We start from the raw sequence: 17,500 nt of genomic DNA, 5'->3' as shown, positions 1-17,500 counted from the left end.
ACCAGATTACTAACCAGACTAATAACCAGATTACTAACCAGACTAATAACCAGATTACTAACCAGACTAATAACCAGATTACTAACCAGACTAATAACGACCCGAGCTGCTCCAGACCACCAGAGTCTCACCTGAGGGTTCCTGCGAGGTTCTCCGGCGCCCGGCGTTCCCCTCGTAGGGGTAGAAGTGTGAGGAGGCCTTCACAGCAGGGGGCGAGAGGGCCCCGGGGCCGGGCCCCTCCCTGGACAGGAAGCCCTGCGAACAAGAGGGGAGCCCAGGGTGACGGGTGTCAAAGGTCAGGGTGGGGCCGGGGAGGATGCTGCAGCAGCACCTGAGCCTTACCTGGCTGAAGGCGTAGGGCGCCCGTTCCGCCTTGCCTGTGGAACAAGAGAACAAAGTGAGTGGACACTAATTGCCCATGTGGTCGTTTCCTTCCCATCTGCTGCTGATGATGCTGGTATTTATGGCCCTGGACGGCACCACACAACCAATTGGTGCATTATAAATGGGCTGGGGCTGGGGCAGTCCCCCCCCCCCCCCCCCTTCCCCCCCTCTGCCCCCCCCCAGTTAAACAGAGGAGAGCTATGTGCCGCTGTACTCCCAGGGGACAGCTTTGTTTGTGCATGGGTGCCCTTTACACCCCCCCACCCTGACCCCCCCACCATGAACACACAAACAATCCCCCCCCCCCCCCCCCCCCCCTACCGACCCCTCCTCCCCACACAGACTCATGTGCTCAGCTCCGTCCCGAGACATGAAGTCTTTGTCCCGAGTCCCTGAAGCTCCTGGTCCTGGGACCACTTTGATCAACTCATTAATGAAATGAGGCGACCAGGAAGTTGCTGGTCCAGCTGAAACCTCCTTACCGGGGCCGCCTGGTCCGAAGCCGGGGGCCGGGGCCATGCCTTGCTCGCCGTACAGCCCGTCTTCTCCATAAGCCTGAGGGACACAAAGCCGGGACTTCAGGGATGGAGGAAAACAAACAGACTTCAAAGCGGCTCTGCAGGAAGATGAAAGGGTCCGTTGTGACGGCGAGACCCCGTCTGAGGTTTGTCCTCTGGGGGGGGGACGGGGGAAGAGGGGGACTTCAGTAGCTGCAGAGTCATGACAGGACCCCCCGCTGGGCAGAGAACCGGGCCAGAGGCAGTCGGACTAAATCCAGTGTTTGTGTGGCTTGTTTACACCAAATACAAATCTAAACCTCAACAAAGGCTTGGCGTTCCGTCACGCCGCACCGTGTCGCGGTTCAGGACAGGGCCGGGACAGGACCTGGACTCAACCCCCAAACCAGTGCAGGTTTAACTGGGTTCATTCTGGTCCAGGTCACCACAGCTGGTCTCGCCGAACCACCAGGACACGTGAACAGTGGAAGTTAACCCTAACCCTTCTGGGCCGTGGACAAGAGTCCATAAGCAAGTTGCTTTGTGTCTTTGGAGCCTCGGCACATATCGTCTCCACGTCCTGCATTAGACACTCAGGTTTGTTGGACAAGGAATCCTGATCCAGATGGAGACACGAGACGCGTCGATTCCAGAGTTCGACGGCTAAACTCACAACGTGGAAACGTTTTCTTCACTTCATATGAAAACAGAACGAGACGTTTGATGTGCGTAACAACAGTCACTTACCAATAGAGAGCAAAACAATCAACTATTGTTCATTGGAAAATAGAACATGAAGCTAATTGCTCAATAGAAAGGAAGGCTTGAGTCAAACTGTACGGAGACGAGACATCAGGACCAGGGTCTCACACCTCCTTGTTAACAGCTTCAGAATGTCGTTTTACAACGTCTAAAGTTTGATTTTGTGGTGGAATCTGAATGGAAACGGCTCTTATAGGTGTGACTGCAGACTATCGTACTTCTTCTGGAAGATCCATGGTGAGAGATTCAATTCCTTTCATCTCCTTTATGCATTAGACGAGCTTATAAGGGTTCAAAGAAGACAAAGTGTTTGACATAGCAGCTTAGAGCGCTGTTATACAAGACTTTAGTTTAAGTGACATGTTAGCAGCTCTTTGCTCAGACGTTTGAAGTGTGAATGCAAAGTAACATCTTGATTTCTAGGATTTCTCTTGGTTATTTTGTCCCGAGCTGAGAAACGACAGCACAAGCGAGAACACAGATTTGGAACCCGTCTCCCTCTGGAGACATTTGACTTAACAGTGGTTAAAAGGTCCTGAACCATAACGGTTTGGTTTGAATTAGTCACTAGAGGATGAACTTACCCTCCCCTGGTTGAAAGACTGACTGCTGTGCTCAGCCGGCCCCCAAGGACTGGACCCAGTCCTCTCGTCCAGACCTGCAAGACAAAGAACTGGGTTAGTCCCAATAACCGGGGAAATGAGAACTGAATTCTTCAGATGTCCCGGCTTGAGGACAAACGTCTCACTAGAGCAGAGTGACCTGCTCTGATTGAGGTTTTGTGCGTTGCTGAAGGAAACGTCCATTAAAGCTCCGTTACTCCGGCAGAGACGGCGTGACGAAGCGTCACATGGCGGGAGTTTGACTAATCAACACCCAGTGAGAGCCTCTCATCCTCCGTCCTTTACATCTCCATGGCAACAGTCATTCACAGCCCGTCCATTCTCACACGTTTGGCCCCAACGCAGCCTGCAGGTCTGGATGTCTCCGAGCTTAAACACGGAGGCCTGCAGCGTCCTGCAGCATCCAGAGGCCTGCAGTGCCCTGCAGCGTCCAGAGGCCTGCAGCGTCCTGCAGCTTTCAGAGGCATGCAGCGTCCTGCAGCGTCCGGAGGCCTGCAGCGTCCTTGCAGCGCCCGGAGGCATGCAGCGTCCTGCAGCGTCCGGAGGCCTGCAGCGTCCGGAGGCCTGCAGCGTCCTGCAGCGCCCGGAGGCATGCAGCGTCCTGCAGCGCCCAGAGGCCTGCAGCGTCCTGCAGCGCCCAGAGGCATGCAGCGTCCTGCTGCGTCCGGAGGCCTGCAGCGTCCTGCAGCGTCCGGAGGCCTGTAGCGTCCTGCAGCGTCCGGAGGCCTGCAGCGTCCTGCAGCGTCCGGAGGCCTGCAGCGTCCTGCAGCGCCCAGAGGCCTGCAGCGCCCAGAGGACTGCAGCGTCCTGCAGCGCCCAGAGGACTGCAGCGTCCTGCAGCGCCCAGAGGACTGCAGCGTCCACAGGACAGCCTCTTTTCAGAGACGGGATTTTAAGGACTGCTGAAGCAGAAACTCTCGCCCGTCCCCTTCCTCTAAATCTCCTCTCATACTGCAACACAACATCTCTGGGGGGAAGCTGAGGCTTAATTGTGGGTTGATTTGCATAATTGTGCATATTAATGAAGCTGAGCTCTATGAATATTCATATTTTTGTTGTGTTGTCTAATTAAAAAGCGGAGTGGGGAGGAAGGGCTCCAATCATGACAGGATCAGCAGTAGAACAGAGTGATGGGTCGCCGTGACGACTGTGATCTATAAGCAGAGAGACGGCGGCAGAATAAACCATGAAGGAGACGACGTCTCCTGTCCTCCGTCCACCGTCAGTCTCTGTGTCAAACATGAGACGGAAAATACATGAAACATTTGCTGCAAGTCACGAGTCCTGTGCTCCTGACTGCATCACACTGAAGGACACGAGCCTCCAAACTGGACATCTTTGTGACCCCCCCCCCCCCCCCCCCCCCCCCACAACACGTGGTCATTGGGAGGAATTAAAACTGTGATGCAGAAGAAAAGGGAGACGTGGCTGATGGTGGTAGAATCTAGAGAGACAATCAGCAGCAGGAGTCAGAATGAGAGAAAGAGCCTGAATCCACTGCTTCACAACGTCTGTCCTCCAGACTGAGGACGAGATGACCGCCCGGTCACATGTGACACAGGAAGTGAAGCCGAGCCCCGGCCGACTCTCACCAGCACCCTGAACCAGGAAAACCTTGTCCAAGTCTGTACGAGACCAACCTGCAAAGACAAGAAAACCTCGTTTCATCGTCCAGGAGAACATCTCGTGATAAAAGGACTCCCAGTGGGGGGTCAACCTGGTCAGTGGGGCTGCAGCACCAGAGGACAACCTGCTGAAGTGTCCAACAGTCTGACGGGGGTCCGTGCCCCTGGTACTCTGGGCTCCAGTGACACCACAATTATTTTACCCTGAACAACCAACTCAAATGTCCTTTCTGCAGATTCTACGTCGAGTGGAGGGATACACAGGACCAAAGGGTGAGTCGGCCCCCGGGACAGGAAGGAGCCACGCCCCTTTTCAGCATGGCTGCTCTATAATTACACAGGAAGAGATCCTGGAACCAGACCTGCAGCCTGAGTCATCATCTGGGCTCATTCATGGACCAGACATGTCCTGGTTCCTACAGGAGCCCCGGGCACCGTCACTCCTCCGTCACTCCTCCGTCACTTGTCTACACAGCTCCTTCCTTCCCTCAGCGACGTGAGTCACGCCGACACAGATAGGATCTCCGGCCAACACGTTCCTGAAGCCCTGAACAAAGAGCGGTTCTAACCCGTGAGTCACCGCAGCAACACAATGAAGAACCACGGCTCACATGAGGGGACAGGAAGTGATGTAACACCTCTACAACAATGTGGGGCAGGAAATGGAGACGCAGTGACGGAGCTTCAACAACATCTGGCAAAGTGGAACTTCTCATGCAAATCTTCACGTCACTTCTGCTTTTCAGCCTCGTTGAAGAAACATTCTGGGATTTTCACTTTCCAAAGCTAAAAACAGAAGCTGAACTGAGAAAAAGTAACGAGGGGCAGCCGTGGGAGGAGAACCTGGTCTGGACCTGGTCTGGACCTGGTCTGGACTGGGAGCTGAACCATCTAACCTCCAACACACTGGGAACAACGACTGGCCAGGAGAACATGAGACCAGGAGAACATGAGACCAGGAGAACATGAGACCAGGAGACCAGGAGAACATGAGACCAGGAGACCAGGAGAACATGAGACCAGGAGAACATGAGACCAGGAGAACATGAGACCAGGAGAACATGAGACCAGGAGAACATGAGACCAGGAGAACATGAGACCAGGAGAACATGAGACCAGGAGAACAGGAGACCAGGAGAACATGAGAACATGAGAACATGAGACCAGGAGAACATGAGACCAGGAGAACATGAGACCAGGAGAACATGAGACCAGGAGAACAGGAGAACATGAGACCAGGAGAACATGAGACCAGGAGAGCATGAGACCAGGAGAGCAGGAGAACATGAGACCAGGAGAACATGAGACCAGGAGAACATGAGACCAGGAGAACATGAGACCAGGAGAACATGAGACCAGGAGAACATGAGAACATGAGAACATGAGACCAGGAGACCAGGAGAACATGAGACCAGGAGAACATGAGACCAGGAGAACATGAGACCAGGAGACCAGGAGAACATGAGACCAGGAGAACATGAGAACATGAGACCAGGAGAACATGAGACCAGGAGACCAGGAGAACATGAGAACATGAGACCAGGAGACCAGGAGAACATGAGACCAGGAGAACATGAGACCAGGAGAACATGGAGAACATGAGAGGATGAGAACAGGAGAACATGAGAAGATGAGAACAGGAGAACAGGAGAACAGGAGACCAGGAGAACATGAGAACAGATGAACATGAGACCAGGAGAACATGAGACCAGGAGAACATGAGACCAGGAGACCAGGAGAACATGAGACCAGGAGAACATGAGACCAGGAGAACATGAGACCAGGAGAACATGAGAACATCTCTCTCTCGCTCTCTCACTAAAAGTGTGTTGCTCCAAGCAGCCAATCAGAAGTCAAAACCTATATGATGTCATCGGGGGTTCAGCCAATCACAATAAAGGTAGGCTCCTCCCCTTTGACTCCTCCCACAATCAGCCAGCTCTGCTCTGGCACATGGCACCACGAGAGGAAGTACTTCCTCCTCTTCCTATAGATGGGCGTGTGTGGGCGGAGCCAGTCCAGCTCACACACACACAGCAGATTCTGGATGCAGCTCCGAGGATCAATGTTCTAATGGAGGAGAATCAAGGAGGAGCTGGAAACTTGGAATACAAGGAGGAGGAGGAGGAGGAGGTGGTGAAGGAAGATGGAGGTGAAGGTGGAGGAGGAGGTGGAAACTTTGAATACGAGGAGGAGGTGAAGGTGGAGGATGTGAAGGTGGAGGAAGATGGAGGAGGTGAAGGTGGAGGAGGTGAAGGTGGAGGAGGAGGTGGAAACTTTGAATACGAGGAGGAGGTGAAGGTGGAGGATGTGAAGGTGGAGGAAGATGGAGGAGGTGAAGGTGGAGGAGGAGGTGGAAACTTTGAATACGAGGAGGAGGTGAAGGAGGAGGATGTGAAGGTGGAGGAGGAGGTGGAAACTTTGAATAGGAGGAGGTGAAGGTGGAGGAAGATGGAGGAGGTGAAGGTGGAGGAGGAGGTGGAAACTTTGAATAGGAGGAGGTGAAGGTGGAGGAAGATGGAGGAGGTGAAGGTGGAGGAGGAGGTGGAAACTTTGAATAGGAGGAGGTGAAGGTGGAGGAAGATGGAGGAGGTGAAGGTGGAGGAGGAGGTGGAAACTTTGAATAGGAGGAGGTGAAGGTGGAGTAATGACAATCAGGTGAAAACATCTGGTTCGTTCACTTTTGAAAACGATGTTTGCCTCCAGGGAAACGACTGAAAAGCTGAAAACGCTGCAGTTTGCATGTTGAGCCACAAGTTGGCAGTGTTGCTTGTTTTAGGGTCCCAGAGTGGGGACATTCTAAAACCCCGGCTCGGCTTTGAGGTGTGGACTGCAAAGACCAGAAACCAGACCGAGTTCAGTGGCTCCGAGCTCTGTTGTCATGGAAACGGGGCCCTAAAAAGCACTGCAGCAGAAGAAGAAGTGTTTCCTGTGGAGTGAAGAGGTGAAGAGAGAAAACCTCCCCACTGCCTCGTTCTGACTGGAGCTCTGCTCTACTGAAACCCGACGGCTGTGATTCTTCAGAACCTTTGAAATTAAAAGTTTCTATACTGCCCTGTTCCAGGTCTTCCTCCTGGAACGTGTTGGTGCCTTCAGGGACTCACCTGAACCTCCAAACTGGCTGCTGGCCAAGGTGGTGGGCCGGTTCCTGCCGTTGGCCACCGGAGGCTCAAACATCTGGAAAGAGACGAAGGAACAGGTCAAGAACCTGCATCGCTGCAGACAGTGACTAGAACCCTTGTGGTGTGAACAAGAGTTGAGTGGCTGATGAGTCAAACTACCCTGTCAAAGCAATGAGAGCATGAAGCTTGTGAACATTGCAGCTCTAAAGAGGCACGACAGCAGCAAGACTCTTGATGCAGAGCCTCGTGAAGCCGTCCTTCAAACCCTGACCGGCTGTGGACCAGCTCTCTGGACCCGGCCCAACACTTGTGATAACTTCTTTCAAGGCTGAACTGTTTAGGATGCATACTTGAAAAACCCGAGCAGTCTTCAGAGGAGTCTTACCGCGCTAAAATCCAGCAAGTCGCTGAGCTCCTTGTCTGTTTCCACTGCAGCCATGCTCTGCTGCTGATCACTGGGCCCTTTCAGTCTCAGCAAGCGACTACAAGCAGAGGTGAGGAGAGAGTTTAATGTACCTGTTGGCAGTAGGTTCCCTATGTGACCAGCAAACACACACTGCATGTCTCAATCACAGGGCAAGGCAACATCTGGAGGAACACCACAACAAGGTCCAACGTAGGGAAGCACCGATCTGTTTGTTCACTTCTGATCCCATTCCAGAAAATGGATATCTGCCGATACCGATACCGATACAAGAAAGTGGACATCTGCCGATGCCGATACTATCCTGATACTAGAAAGTGGATATCTGCCAATACCGATACCAGAAAGTGGATATCTGCTGATACCGATACCAGAAAGTGGATATCTGCCGATACCGATACCAGAGAGTGGATATCTGCCGATACCGATACCAGAGAGTGGATATCTGCCGATACCGATACCAGAAAGTGGATATCTGCCAATACCGATACCAGAGAGTGGATATCTGCCGATACCGATACCAGAGAGTGGATATCTGCCGATACCGATACCAGAGAGTGGATATCTGACGATACAGATACTATCCCGATACCAGAGCTGTGGTTGCTTTAATAATATTCTCATTCTAGTAGATTTGACATGAGGCAGTAATGAACAGTGTCACAGTAAAGTAATAAATGTAGGAATGTTTACATGTTTTCTCTCTAAAGACGACTTGAGGTCAGTAGAAGGTGAGAAAAGGAAGCAGGACAAAGTCTTTTAGTTCATGTGGACAATGTGCGTCTCTAATAAACTAGTTATATAAACCATGTGGACAATGTGGGTCTCTAATAAACTAGTTCTATAAACCATGTGGACAATGTGGGTCTCTAATAAACTAGTTCTATAAACCATGTGGACAATGTGGGTCTCTAATAAACTAGTTATATAAACCATGTGGACAATGTGGGTCTCTAATAAACTAGTTCTATAAACCATGTGGACAATGTGCGTCTCTAATAAACTAGTTCTATAAACCATGTGGACAATGTGGGTCTCTAATAAACTAGTTCTATCTATAAACCATGTGGACAATGTGGGTCTCTAATAAACTAGTTCTATAAACCATGTGGACAATGTGGGTCTCTAATAAACTAGTTCTATAAACCATGTGGACAATGTGGGTCTCTAATAAACTAGTTCTATAACGACGCCACGACCTGCATGGAACCTGAAACGTCTCTTCATCAAGTTGTGGAGGAAATAATGAGGAAGACGACTGAAACCTGGACGTCCAAACATTTTCAACATTCTAAAATATTCTTGATCTATAAACAGTAAAAAGCTCTTCCGGTGCACTTTGAATTTTAAAGCTTTTTAAAGTCAATATTTATTGTTTGTAACTGTGATTATAGTTGTAATCAGTCTCCATTGTACTTATAAACATTTATTTTAAAAGATCCATATGCAGCCTTGTATAACTAGATTCATCATCAGTCAGACTTTCATAACTTTTCACCACATTTCCACGACCAAAACACAGAATCACCTTCTACTGAACTCAATATTCAAACACAAGCTGCTGCTTAATTTGAAAATATTTTCTGAATTAACATAAAAATATTTGCAATACATTTCAATCTGCTCATTTCTGACAAAAAAATTATAAAATAATGTACAACGGCTCATTTTCAGCAGAATAATAAATCATGAAATACTGGGTTTGCATGCTTTTCACCATATTTGTTGTCAACAATTCTCTGTAACCGTTTCCACGACAACACGTCTGAAAAAAGCAGCAGCAGACTGGTAAAGACGCAGTTAGTCTGCCGGGCCATGGGGGGGCGCTGCCACCAGTACTGGTGTCAGTCACCACCACTGGTGACTGACACCAGTACTGGTGGCACCACTACTGGTGCCACCACTATTGGTGTCAGTCACCACTACTGGTGCCACCAGTAGTGGTGACTGACACCAGTAGTGGTGTCAGTCACCAGTAGTGGTGGCACCAGTGGTGGTGACTGACACCAGTAGTGGTGGCACCACCACCACTGGTGCCACCACTACTGGTGACTGACACCAGTAGTGGTGGCACCACTACTGGTGTCAGTCACCACCACTGGTGTCAGCCACCACTACTGGTGGCACCAGTGGTGGTGGTGACACACATAATGGTGGCACCACTATGTGTGTCACCACCACCACTGGTGCCACCAGTAGTGGTGACTGACACCAGTAGTGGTGGCACCAGTAGTGGCACCACTACTGGTGACTGACACCAGTAGTGGTGCCACCATTATGTGTGTCACCACCACCACTGGTGGCACCAGTAGTGGTGACTGACACCAGTAGTGGTGGCACCAGTAGTGGTGGTGACACCAGTAGTGGTGGCACCAGTAGTGGTGGTGACACCAGTAGTGGTGTCAGTCACCAGTAGTGGTGGCACCAGTGGTGGTGACTGACACCAGTAGTGGTGACTGACACCAGTAGTGGTGGTGACACCAGTAGTGGTGGCACCAGTAGTGGTGACTGACACCAGTAGTGGTGGCACCACCACCACTGGTGGCACCAGTAGTGGTGACTGACACCAGTAGTGGTGGCACCACTACTGGTGTCAGTCACCACCACTGGTGCCACCAGTAGTGGTGGCACCAGTAGTGGCACCAGTAGTGGTGGTGACACCAGTAGTGGTGACACCAGTAGTGGTGACTGACACCAGTACTGGTGCCACCACTACTGGTGGCACCACTACTGGTGACTGACACCAGTACTGGTGCCACCACTACTGGTGCCACCACTACTGGTGTCAGTCACCACCACTGGTGTCAGCCACCACTACTGGTGGCACCACTACTGGTGTCAGTCACCACCACTGGTGTCAGCCACCACTACTGGTGGCACCAGTGGTGGTGGTGACACACATAATGGTGGCACCACTATGTGTGTCACCACCACCACTGGTGCCACCAGTAGTGGTGACTGACACCAGTAGTGGTGGCACCAGTAGTGGCACCACTACTGGTGACTGACACCAGTAGTGGTGCCACCATTATGTGTGTCACCACCACCACTGGTGGCACCAGTAGTGGTGACTGACACCAGTAGTGGTGGCACCAGTAGTGGTGGTGACACCAGTAGTGGTGGCACCAGTAGTGGTGGTGACACCAGTAGTGGTGTCAGTCACCAGTAGTGGTGGCACCAGTGGTGGTGACTGACACCAGTAGTGGTGACTGACACCAGTAGTGGTGGTGACACCAGTAGTGGTGACACCAGTAGTGGTGACTGACACCAGTAGTGGTGTCAGTCACCAGTAGTGGTGGCACCAGTGGTGGTGACTGACACCAGTAGTGGTGGCACCAGTACTGGTGTCAGTCACCAGTAGTGGTGCCACCACTACTGGTGGCACCAGTAGTGGTGACTGACACCAGTAGTGGTGGCACCAGTAGTGGTGGTGACACCAGTAGTGGTGACACCACTACTGGTGACTGACACCAGTAGTGGTGCCACCACTACTGGTGTCAGTCACCACTACTGGTGGTAGTAGTGGTGACGCCAGTAGTGGTGGCACCAGTAGTGGTGGCACCAGTACTGGTGTCAGTCACCACTACTGGTGGCACCAGTGGTGGTGGTGACACACATAGTGGTGCCACCACTATGTGTGTCACCACCACCACTGGTGCCACCAGTAGTGGTGACTGCCACCAGTAGTGGTGACTGACACCAGTACTGGTGCCACCACTACTGGTGTCAGTCACCACCACTGGTGCCACCAGTAGTGGTGACTGACACCAGTAGTGGTGCCACCAGTAGTCGCACCACTACTGGAACCACACAGACGTGTGTAGAGAAGGAAACACTACAATCCTGGACCGGATGGAAACTACAGACACTCTGATGGACGGACGAGGAATCAGATTACAAACTACACATAGAGACGATTCAACTAGAACGTAGATAGACGTAGAATGTAGTAGAAGTAGAATGTAGTAGAAGTAGAATGTAGATAGTAGAATGTAGATAGATAGTAGAATATAGAGAGATAGTAGAATGTAGTAGAAGTAGAATGTAGATAGTAGAATGTAGATAGAAGTAGAATGTAGATAGTAGAATGTAGATAGAAGTAGAATGTAGATGGTAGAATGTAGATAGTAGAATGTAGATGGTAGAATGTAGATGGTAGAATGTAGATGGTAGAATGTAGATGGTAGAATGTAGTAGAAGTAGAATGTAGATAGTAGAATGTAGTAGAAGTAGAATGTAGATAGTAGAATGTAGATAGTAGAATGTAGTAGAAGTAGAATGTAGAAAGTAGAATATAGATAGAAGTAGAATGTAGATAGTAGAATGTAGATAGTAGAATGTAGTAGAAGTAGAATGTAGATAGTAGAATGTAGATAGTAGAATGTAGTAGAAGTAGAATGTAGATAGTAGAATGTAGATAGAAGTAGAATGTAGTAGAAGTAGAATGTAGAAAGTAGAATATAGATAGAAGTAGAATGTAGATAGTAGAATGTAGTAGAAGTAGAATGTAGATAGTAGAATGTAGTAGAAGTAGAATGTAGATAGTAGAATGTAGAATGTAGATAGATAGTAGAATATAGAGAGATAGTAGAATGTAGTAGAAGTAGAATGTAGATAGTAGAATGTAGATAGAAGTAGAATGTAGATAGTAGAATGTAGATAGAAGTAGAATGTAGATGGTAGAATGTAGATAGTAGAATGTAGATAGTAGAATGTAGATAGTAGAATGTAGATGGTAGAATGTAGATGGTAGAATGTAGTAGAAGTAGAATGTAGATAGTAGAATGTAGATAGTAGAATGTAGATAGTAGAATGTAGATGGTAGAATGTAGTAGAAGTAGAATGTAGATAGTAGAATGTAGATAGTAGAATGTAGAGAGATAGTAGAATGTAGATAGTAGAATGTAGTAGAAGTAGAATGTAGAAAGTAGAATATAGATAGAAGTAGAATGTAGATAGTAGAATGTAGTAGAAGTAGAATGTAGATAGTAGAATGTAGATAGTAGAATGTAGTAGAAGTAGAATGTAGATAGTAGAATGTAGATAGTAGAATGTAGTAGAAGTAGAATGTAGATAGTAGAATGTAGATAGAAGTAGAATGTAGTAGAAGTAGAATGTAGAAAGTAGAATATAGATAGAAGTAGAATGTAGATAGTAGAATGTAGTAGAAGTAGAATGTAGATAGTAGAATGTAGATAGTAGAATGTAGTAGAAGTAGAATGTAGATAGTAGAATGTAGATAGTAGAATGTAGTAGAAGTAGAATGTAGATAGTAGAATGTAGTAGAAGTAGAATGTAGATAGTAGAATGTAGATAGTAGTAGAATGTAGATAGAAGTAGAATGTAGATAGTAGAATGTAGAGAGATAGTAGAATGTAGTAGAAGTAGAATGTAGAAAGTAGAATGTAGATAGAAGTAGAATGTAGATAGTAGAATGTAGTAGAAGTAGAATGTAGATAGTAGAATGTAGATAGTAGAATGTAGAGAGATAGTAGAATGTAGTAGAAGTAGAATGTAGAAAGTAGAATGTAGATAGAAGTAGAATGTAGATAGTAGAATGTAGTAGAAGTAGAATGTAGATAGTAGAATGTAGATAGTAGAATGTAGATAGTAGAATGTAGAGAGATAGTAGAATGTAGTAGAAGTAGAATGTAGAAAGTAGAATATAGATAGAAGTAGAATGTAGATAGTAGAATGTAGATAGTAGAATGTAGATAGTAGAAGTAGAATGTAGATAGTAGAATGTAGTAGAAGTAGAATGTAGATAGTAGAATGTAGATAGTAGAATGTAGATAGTAGAATGTAGTAGAAGTAGAATGTAGATAGTAGAATGTAGTAGAAGTAGAATGTAGATAGTAGAATGTAGATAGTAGAATGTAGTAGAAGTAGAATGTAGATAGTAGAATGTAGATAGTAGAATGTAGTAGAAGTAGAATGTAGATAGTAGAATGTAGATAGTAGAATGTAGTAGAAGTAGAATGTAGATAGTAGAATGTAGATAGTAGAATGTAGATAGTAGAATGTAGTAGAAGTAGAATGTAGATAGTAGAATGTAGATAGTAGTAGAATGTAGATAGTAGAATGTAGATAGAAGTAGAATGTAGATAGTAGAATGTAGAGAGATAGTAGAATGTAGTAGAAGTAGAATGTAGAAAGTAGAATGTAGATAGAAGTAGAATGTAGATAGTAGAATGTAGTAGAAGTAGAATGTAGATAGTAGAATGTAGATAGTAGAATGTAGATAGTAGAATGTAGAGAGATAGTAGAATGTAGTAGAAGTAGAATGTAGAAAGTAGAATGTAGATAGAAGTAGAATGTAGATAGTAGAATGTAGTAGAAGTAGAATGTAGATAGTAGAATGTAGATAGTAGAATGTAGTAGAAGTAGAATGTAGTAGAAGTAGAATGTAGATAGTAGAATGTAGATAGTAGAATGTAGTAGAAGTAGAATGTAGATAGTAGAATGTAGATAGTAGAATGTAGATAGTAGAATGTAGTAGAAGTAGAATGTAGATAGTATAATGTAGATAGAAGTAGAATGTAGATAGTAGAATGTAGTAGAAGTAGAATGTAGTAGAAGTAGAATGTAGATAGTAGAATGTAGTAGAAGTAGAATGTAGATAGTAGAATGTAGATAGTAGAATGTAGTAGAAGTAGAATGTAGATAGTAGAATGTAGATAGTAGAATGTAGTAGAAGTAGAATGTAGTAGAAGTAGAATGTAGATAGTAGAATGTAGTAGAAGTAGAATGTAGATAGTAGAATGTAGATAGTAGTAGAATGTAGATAGTAGAATGTAGTAGAAGTAGAATGTAGATAGTAGAATGTAGATAGTAGAATGTAGTAGAAGTAGAATGTAGATAGTAGAATGTAGATAGTAGAATGTAGATAGTAGAATGTAGATAGTAGAATGTAGTAGAAGTAGATAGTAGAATGTAGATAGTAGAATGTAGATAGTAGAATGTAGTAGAAGTAGAATGTAGATAGTATAATGTAGATAGAAGTAGAATGTAGATAGTAGAATGTAGTAGAAGTAGAATGTAGATAGTAGAATGTAGTAGAAGTAGAATGTAGTAGAAAGTAGAATGTAGATAGTAGAATGTAGATAGTAGAATGTAGTAGAAGTAGAATGTAGATAGTAGAATGTAGATAGTAGTAGAATGTAGATAGTAGAATGTAGATAGTAGAATGTAGATAGTAGAATGTAGATAGTAGTAGAATGTAGATAGTAGAATGTAGATAGAAGTAGAATGTAGATAGTAGAATGTAGATAGTAGAATGTAGATAGTAGAATGTAGATAGTAGAATGTAGTAGAAGTAGAATGTAGATAGTAGAATGTAGATAGTAGAATGTAGATAGTAGAATGTAGATAGTAGAAGTAGAATGTAGATAGTAGAATGTAGTAGAAGTAGAATGTAGATAGTAGAATGTAGATAGTAGAATGTAGATAGTAGAATGTAGTAGAAGTAGAATGTAGATAGTAGAATGTAGATAGTAGAATGTAGTAGAAGTAGAATGTAGATAGTAGAATGTAGATAGAAGTAGAATGTAGTAGAAGTAGAATGTAGTAGAAGTAGAATGTAGATAGTAGAATGTAGTAGAAGTAGAATGTAGTAGAAGTAGAATGTAGATAGTAGAATGTAGATAGAAGTAGAATGTAGTAGAAGTAGAATGTAGTAGAAGTAGAATGTAGATAGTAGAATGTAGTAAAAGTAGAATGTAGATAGTAGAATGTAGATAGTAGAATGTAGATAGTAGAATGTAGATAGTAGAATGTAGTAGAAGTAGAATGTAGACCGAGTCACGCCACCGCAGGTCGGCCATGTTTGGTCACAGGTGCAGACATCAGGTGACTCCGTGTGAAACAATCTTCCTCGACTGCTGATTGGCTGAGAGCCAACGCAACAAAACTCAAGCCGCTGCACCTTCGACTGACGTAGTTCACCCTGCAGCGCTCATAAAGCAGTGGGTGGTGGAGGTGAGAGGGTGAATCCTCTTCACAGTCCCACACACTCCAGAATCAAAAGGTCAAAGGTCACCAGGTGTACCAGCAGGAGCCTCCCTGGCCACTGACAAGGTGAAGCAGGAGTCACATGGTTTCACCACGGCCAATGAAGGAGCAGCAGGCAGTTTGACACCAAGAAGCTCCAACTAGCTTTTAGTGAAAATCACACTTTGACTAAACCTGCGAGACGCCTCAACATCTATCCAGGTGTGACTCCTGTTCCAGAACCTAAGTGAACTCAGGAAGAGAGGTGGAGGTCAGGTCCTCCTTCAGCCCCCCCCCCAGAAAGCCTTTACAACACCTGATATACCTGGATTCTAACTAGTATGAATCTGAATTGTAACTGGCATGTATCTGGATTGTAACCGGCATTAATCTGGATTGTAACTGGCATGAATCTGGATTGTAACCGGAATTAATCTGGATTGTAACTGGTATGAATCTGGATTGTAACCGGAATTAATCTGGATTGTAACCGGTATGAATCTGGGTTGAAGCTGGTATGAATCTGGATTGAAGCTGGTATGAATCTGGATTGAAGCTGGTATGAATCTGGATTGTAATGGTATGAATCTGGATTGAAGCTGGTATGAATCTGGATTGTAATGATATGAATCTGGATTGAAGCTGGTATGAATCTGGATTGAAGCTGGTATGAATCTGGATTGTAATGGTATGAATCTGGATTGAAGCTGGTATGAATCTGGATTGTAATGATATGAATCTGGGTTGAAGCTGGTATGAATCTGGATTGAAGCTGGTATGAATCTGGATTGAAGCTGGTATGAATCTGGATTGTAATGATATGAATCTGGATTGAAGCTGGTATGAATCTGGATTGAAGCTGGTATGAATCTGGATTGTAATTGTATGAATCTGAATTGTAACTGGTATGGATCTGGATTGTAACTGGTATGAATCTGTATTCCAACTGGTATGAATCTGGATTCTAACTGGTATGAATCTGGATTCTATTGGGTATGAATCTGGATTTAAGCTAGTATGAATCTGGATTCTACTGGGTATGAATCTGGATTCTAGCGGGTATGGATCTGGATTGTAACTGGTATTAATTTGGATTGTAACTGGTATGAATTTGGATTCTAACCGGTATGAATCTGGATTGAAGCTGGCATGAATCTGGATTCCACTAGGTATGAATCTGGATTCCACTAGGTATGAATCTGGATTGAAGCTGGTATGAATCTGGATTGTAACGGGTATGTATCTGGATTGTAACTGGTATGTATCTGGATTGTAACCGGTATGAATCTGGATTGTAACCGGTATGAATCTGGATTGAAACTGGCATGAATCTGGATTGAAACTGGTATGAATTTGGATTGAAGCTGGTATGAATCTGGATGGAAGCTGGTATGAATTTGGATTGAAGCTGGTATGAATCTGGATTGAAGCCGGTATGAATCTGGACTGAAGCCGGTATGAATCTGGACTGAAGCTGGTATGAATCTGGATGGAAGCTGGTATGAATCTGGACTGAAGCTGGTATGAATCTGGATTGAAGCTGCTGTCCTCATGGGTCCAGAGGAGGTTAAAACCCAACAAACCTGTTGCAGCAGACGGAGACAAACACAAAGTTTGATCCAGGTTGAAAACGAGCAGGAAAACAAAGTTCGGCTGTTAAAAGACAGTTGAGGAGGAAAAGTGAGACTAAATCCAGATCAGACGAGGGACATGAAGACGAACTGGGCGTCGCTGGACTCGTTGCTTCTTCACGTTGCTGCAACTTTAATGACAAGTTGGATTCTTTTTCCACCAGAAAAGTAGGAAATTGAAGTTCAGCTGCTGATCAACGTTTATCGTCTCTGTCCCCCGAAGTCCTCGTTTGACCACCGACACGTCTGTTGTTCACATTACAGGTCCGCAGAGACTCGTAAAGTCCAACAATGCCCCCCCCCCCCTCTCTCTCCCCCCCCCTCCCTCTCTCTCTCCCTCTAAACTTGACTATTACTCCTTTAACTACGTCACAGACACGTTACGTTCGTTAGAAATGGAAGTTAAACCACATTTACCTGCATTAAATCCCGTTTCATCCACA

The 17,500-nt window shown here is 45.8% G+C and overlaps 1 protein-coding gene across 1 annotated transcript in view; it reads right to left on the bottom strand.

Annotated features, from left to right (window-relative positions):
* The window catches only part of LOC308147921 (transcription factor E2-alpha-like), a gene marked incomplete at its 3' end in the record, with an annotated part of 21,311 nt that overhangs the window by 3,322 nt on the left and 489 nt on the right, over nucleotides 1-17,500 (bottom strand). The window contains exons 2-7 of the mRNA XM_080521304.1: nucleotides 7,399-7,495; nucleotides 6,996-7,068; nucleotides 2,228-2,301; nucleotides 867-939; nucleotides 343-377; nucleotides 118-255 (exon numbers count right to left, since the gene is read on the bottom strand). Coding sequence (XP_080377430.1) covers nucleotides 118-255; nucleotides 343-377; nucleotides 867-939; nucleotides 2,228-2,301; nucleotides 6,996-7,068; nucleotides 7,399-7,452 — 447 coding nt within the window. The remainder of the gene's footprint in view (nucleotides 1-117; nucleotides 256-342; nucleotides 378-866; nucleotides 940-2,227; nucleotides 2,302-6,995; nucleotides 7,069-7,398; nucleotides 7,496-17,500) is intronic.

Source organism: Blennius ocellaris (assembly GCF_963422515.1).
Source record: "Blennius ocellaris genome assembly, contig: SCAFFOLD_331, whole genome shotgun sequence".
In the NCBI taxonomy this organism is placed as follows: domain Eukaryota; kingdom Metazoa; phylum Chordata; class Actinopteri; order Blenniiformes; family Blenniidae; genus Blennius; species Blennius ocellaris.
Note: the sequence above shows the minus strand (reverse complement) of the source record. Positions and strands in the feature narration are given on the sequence as shown.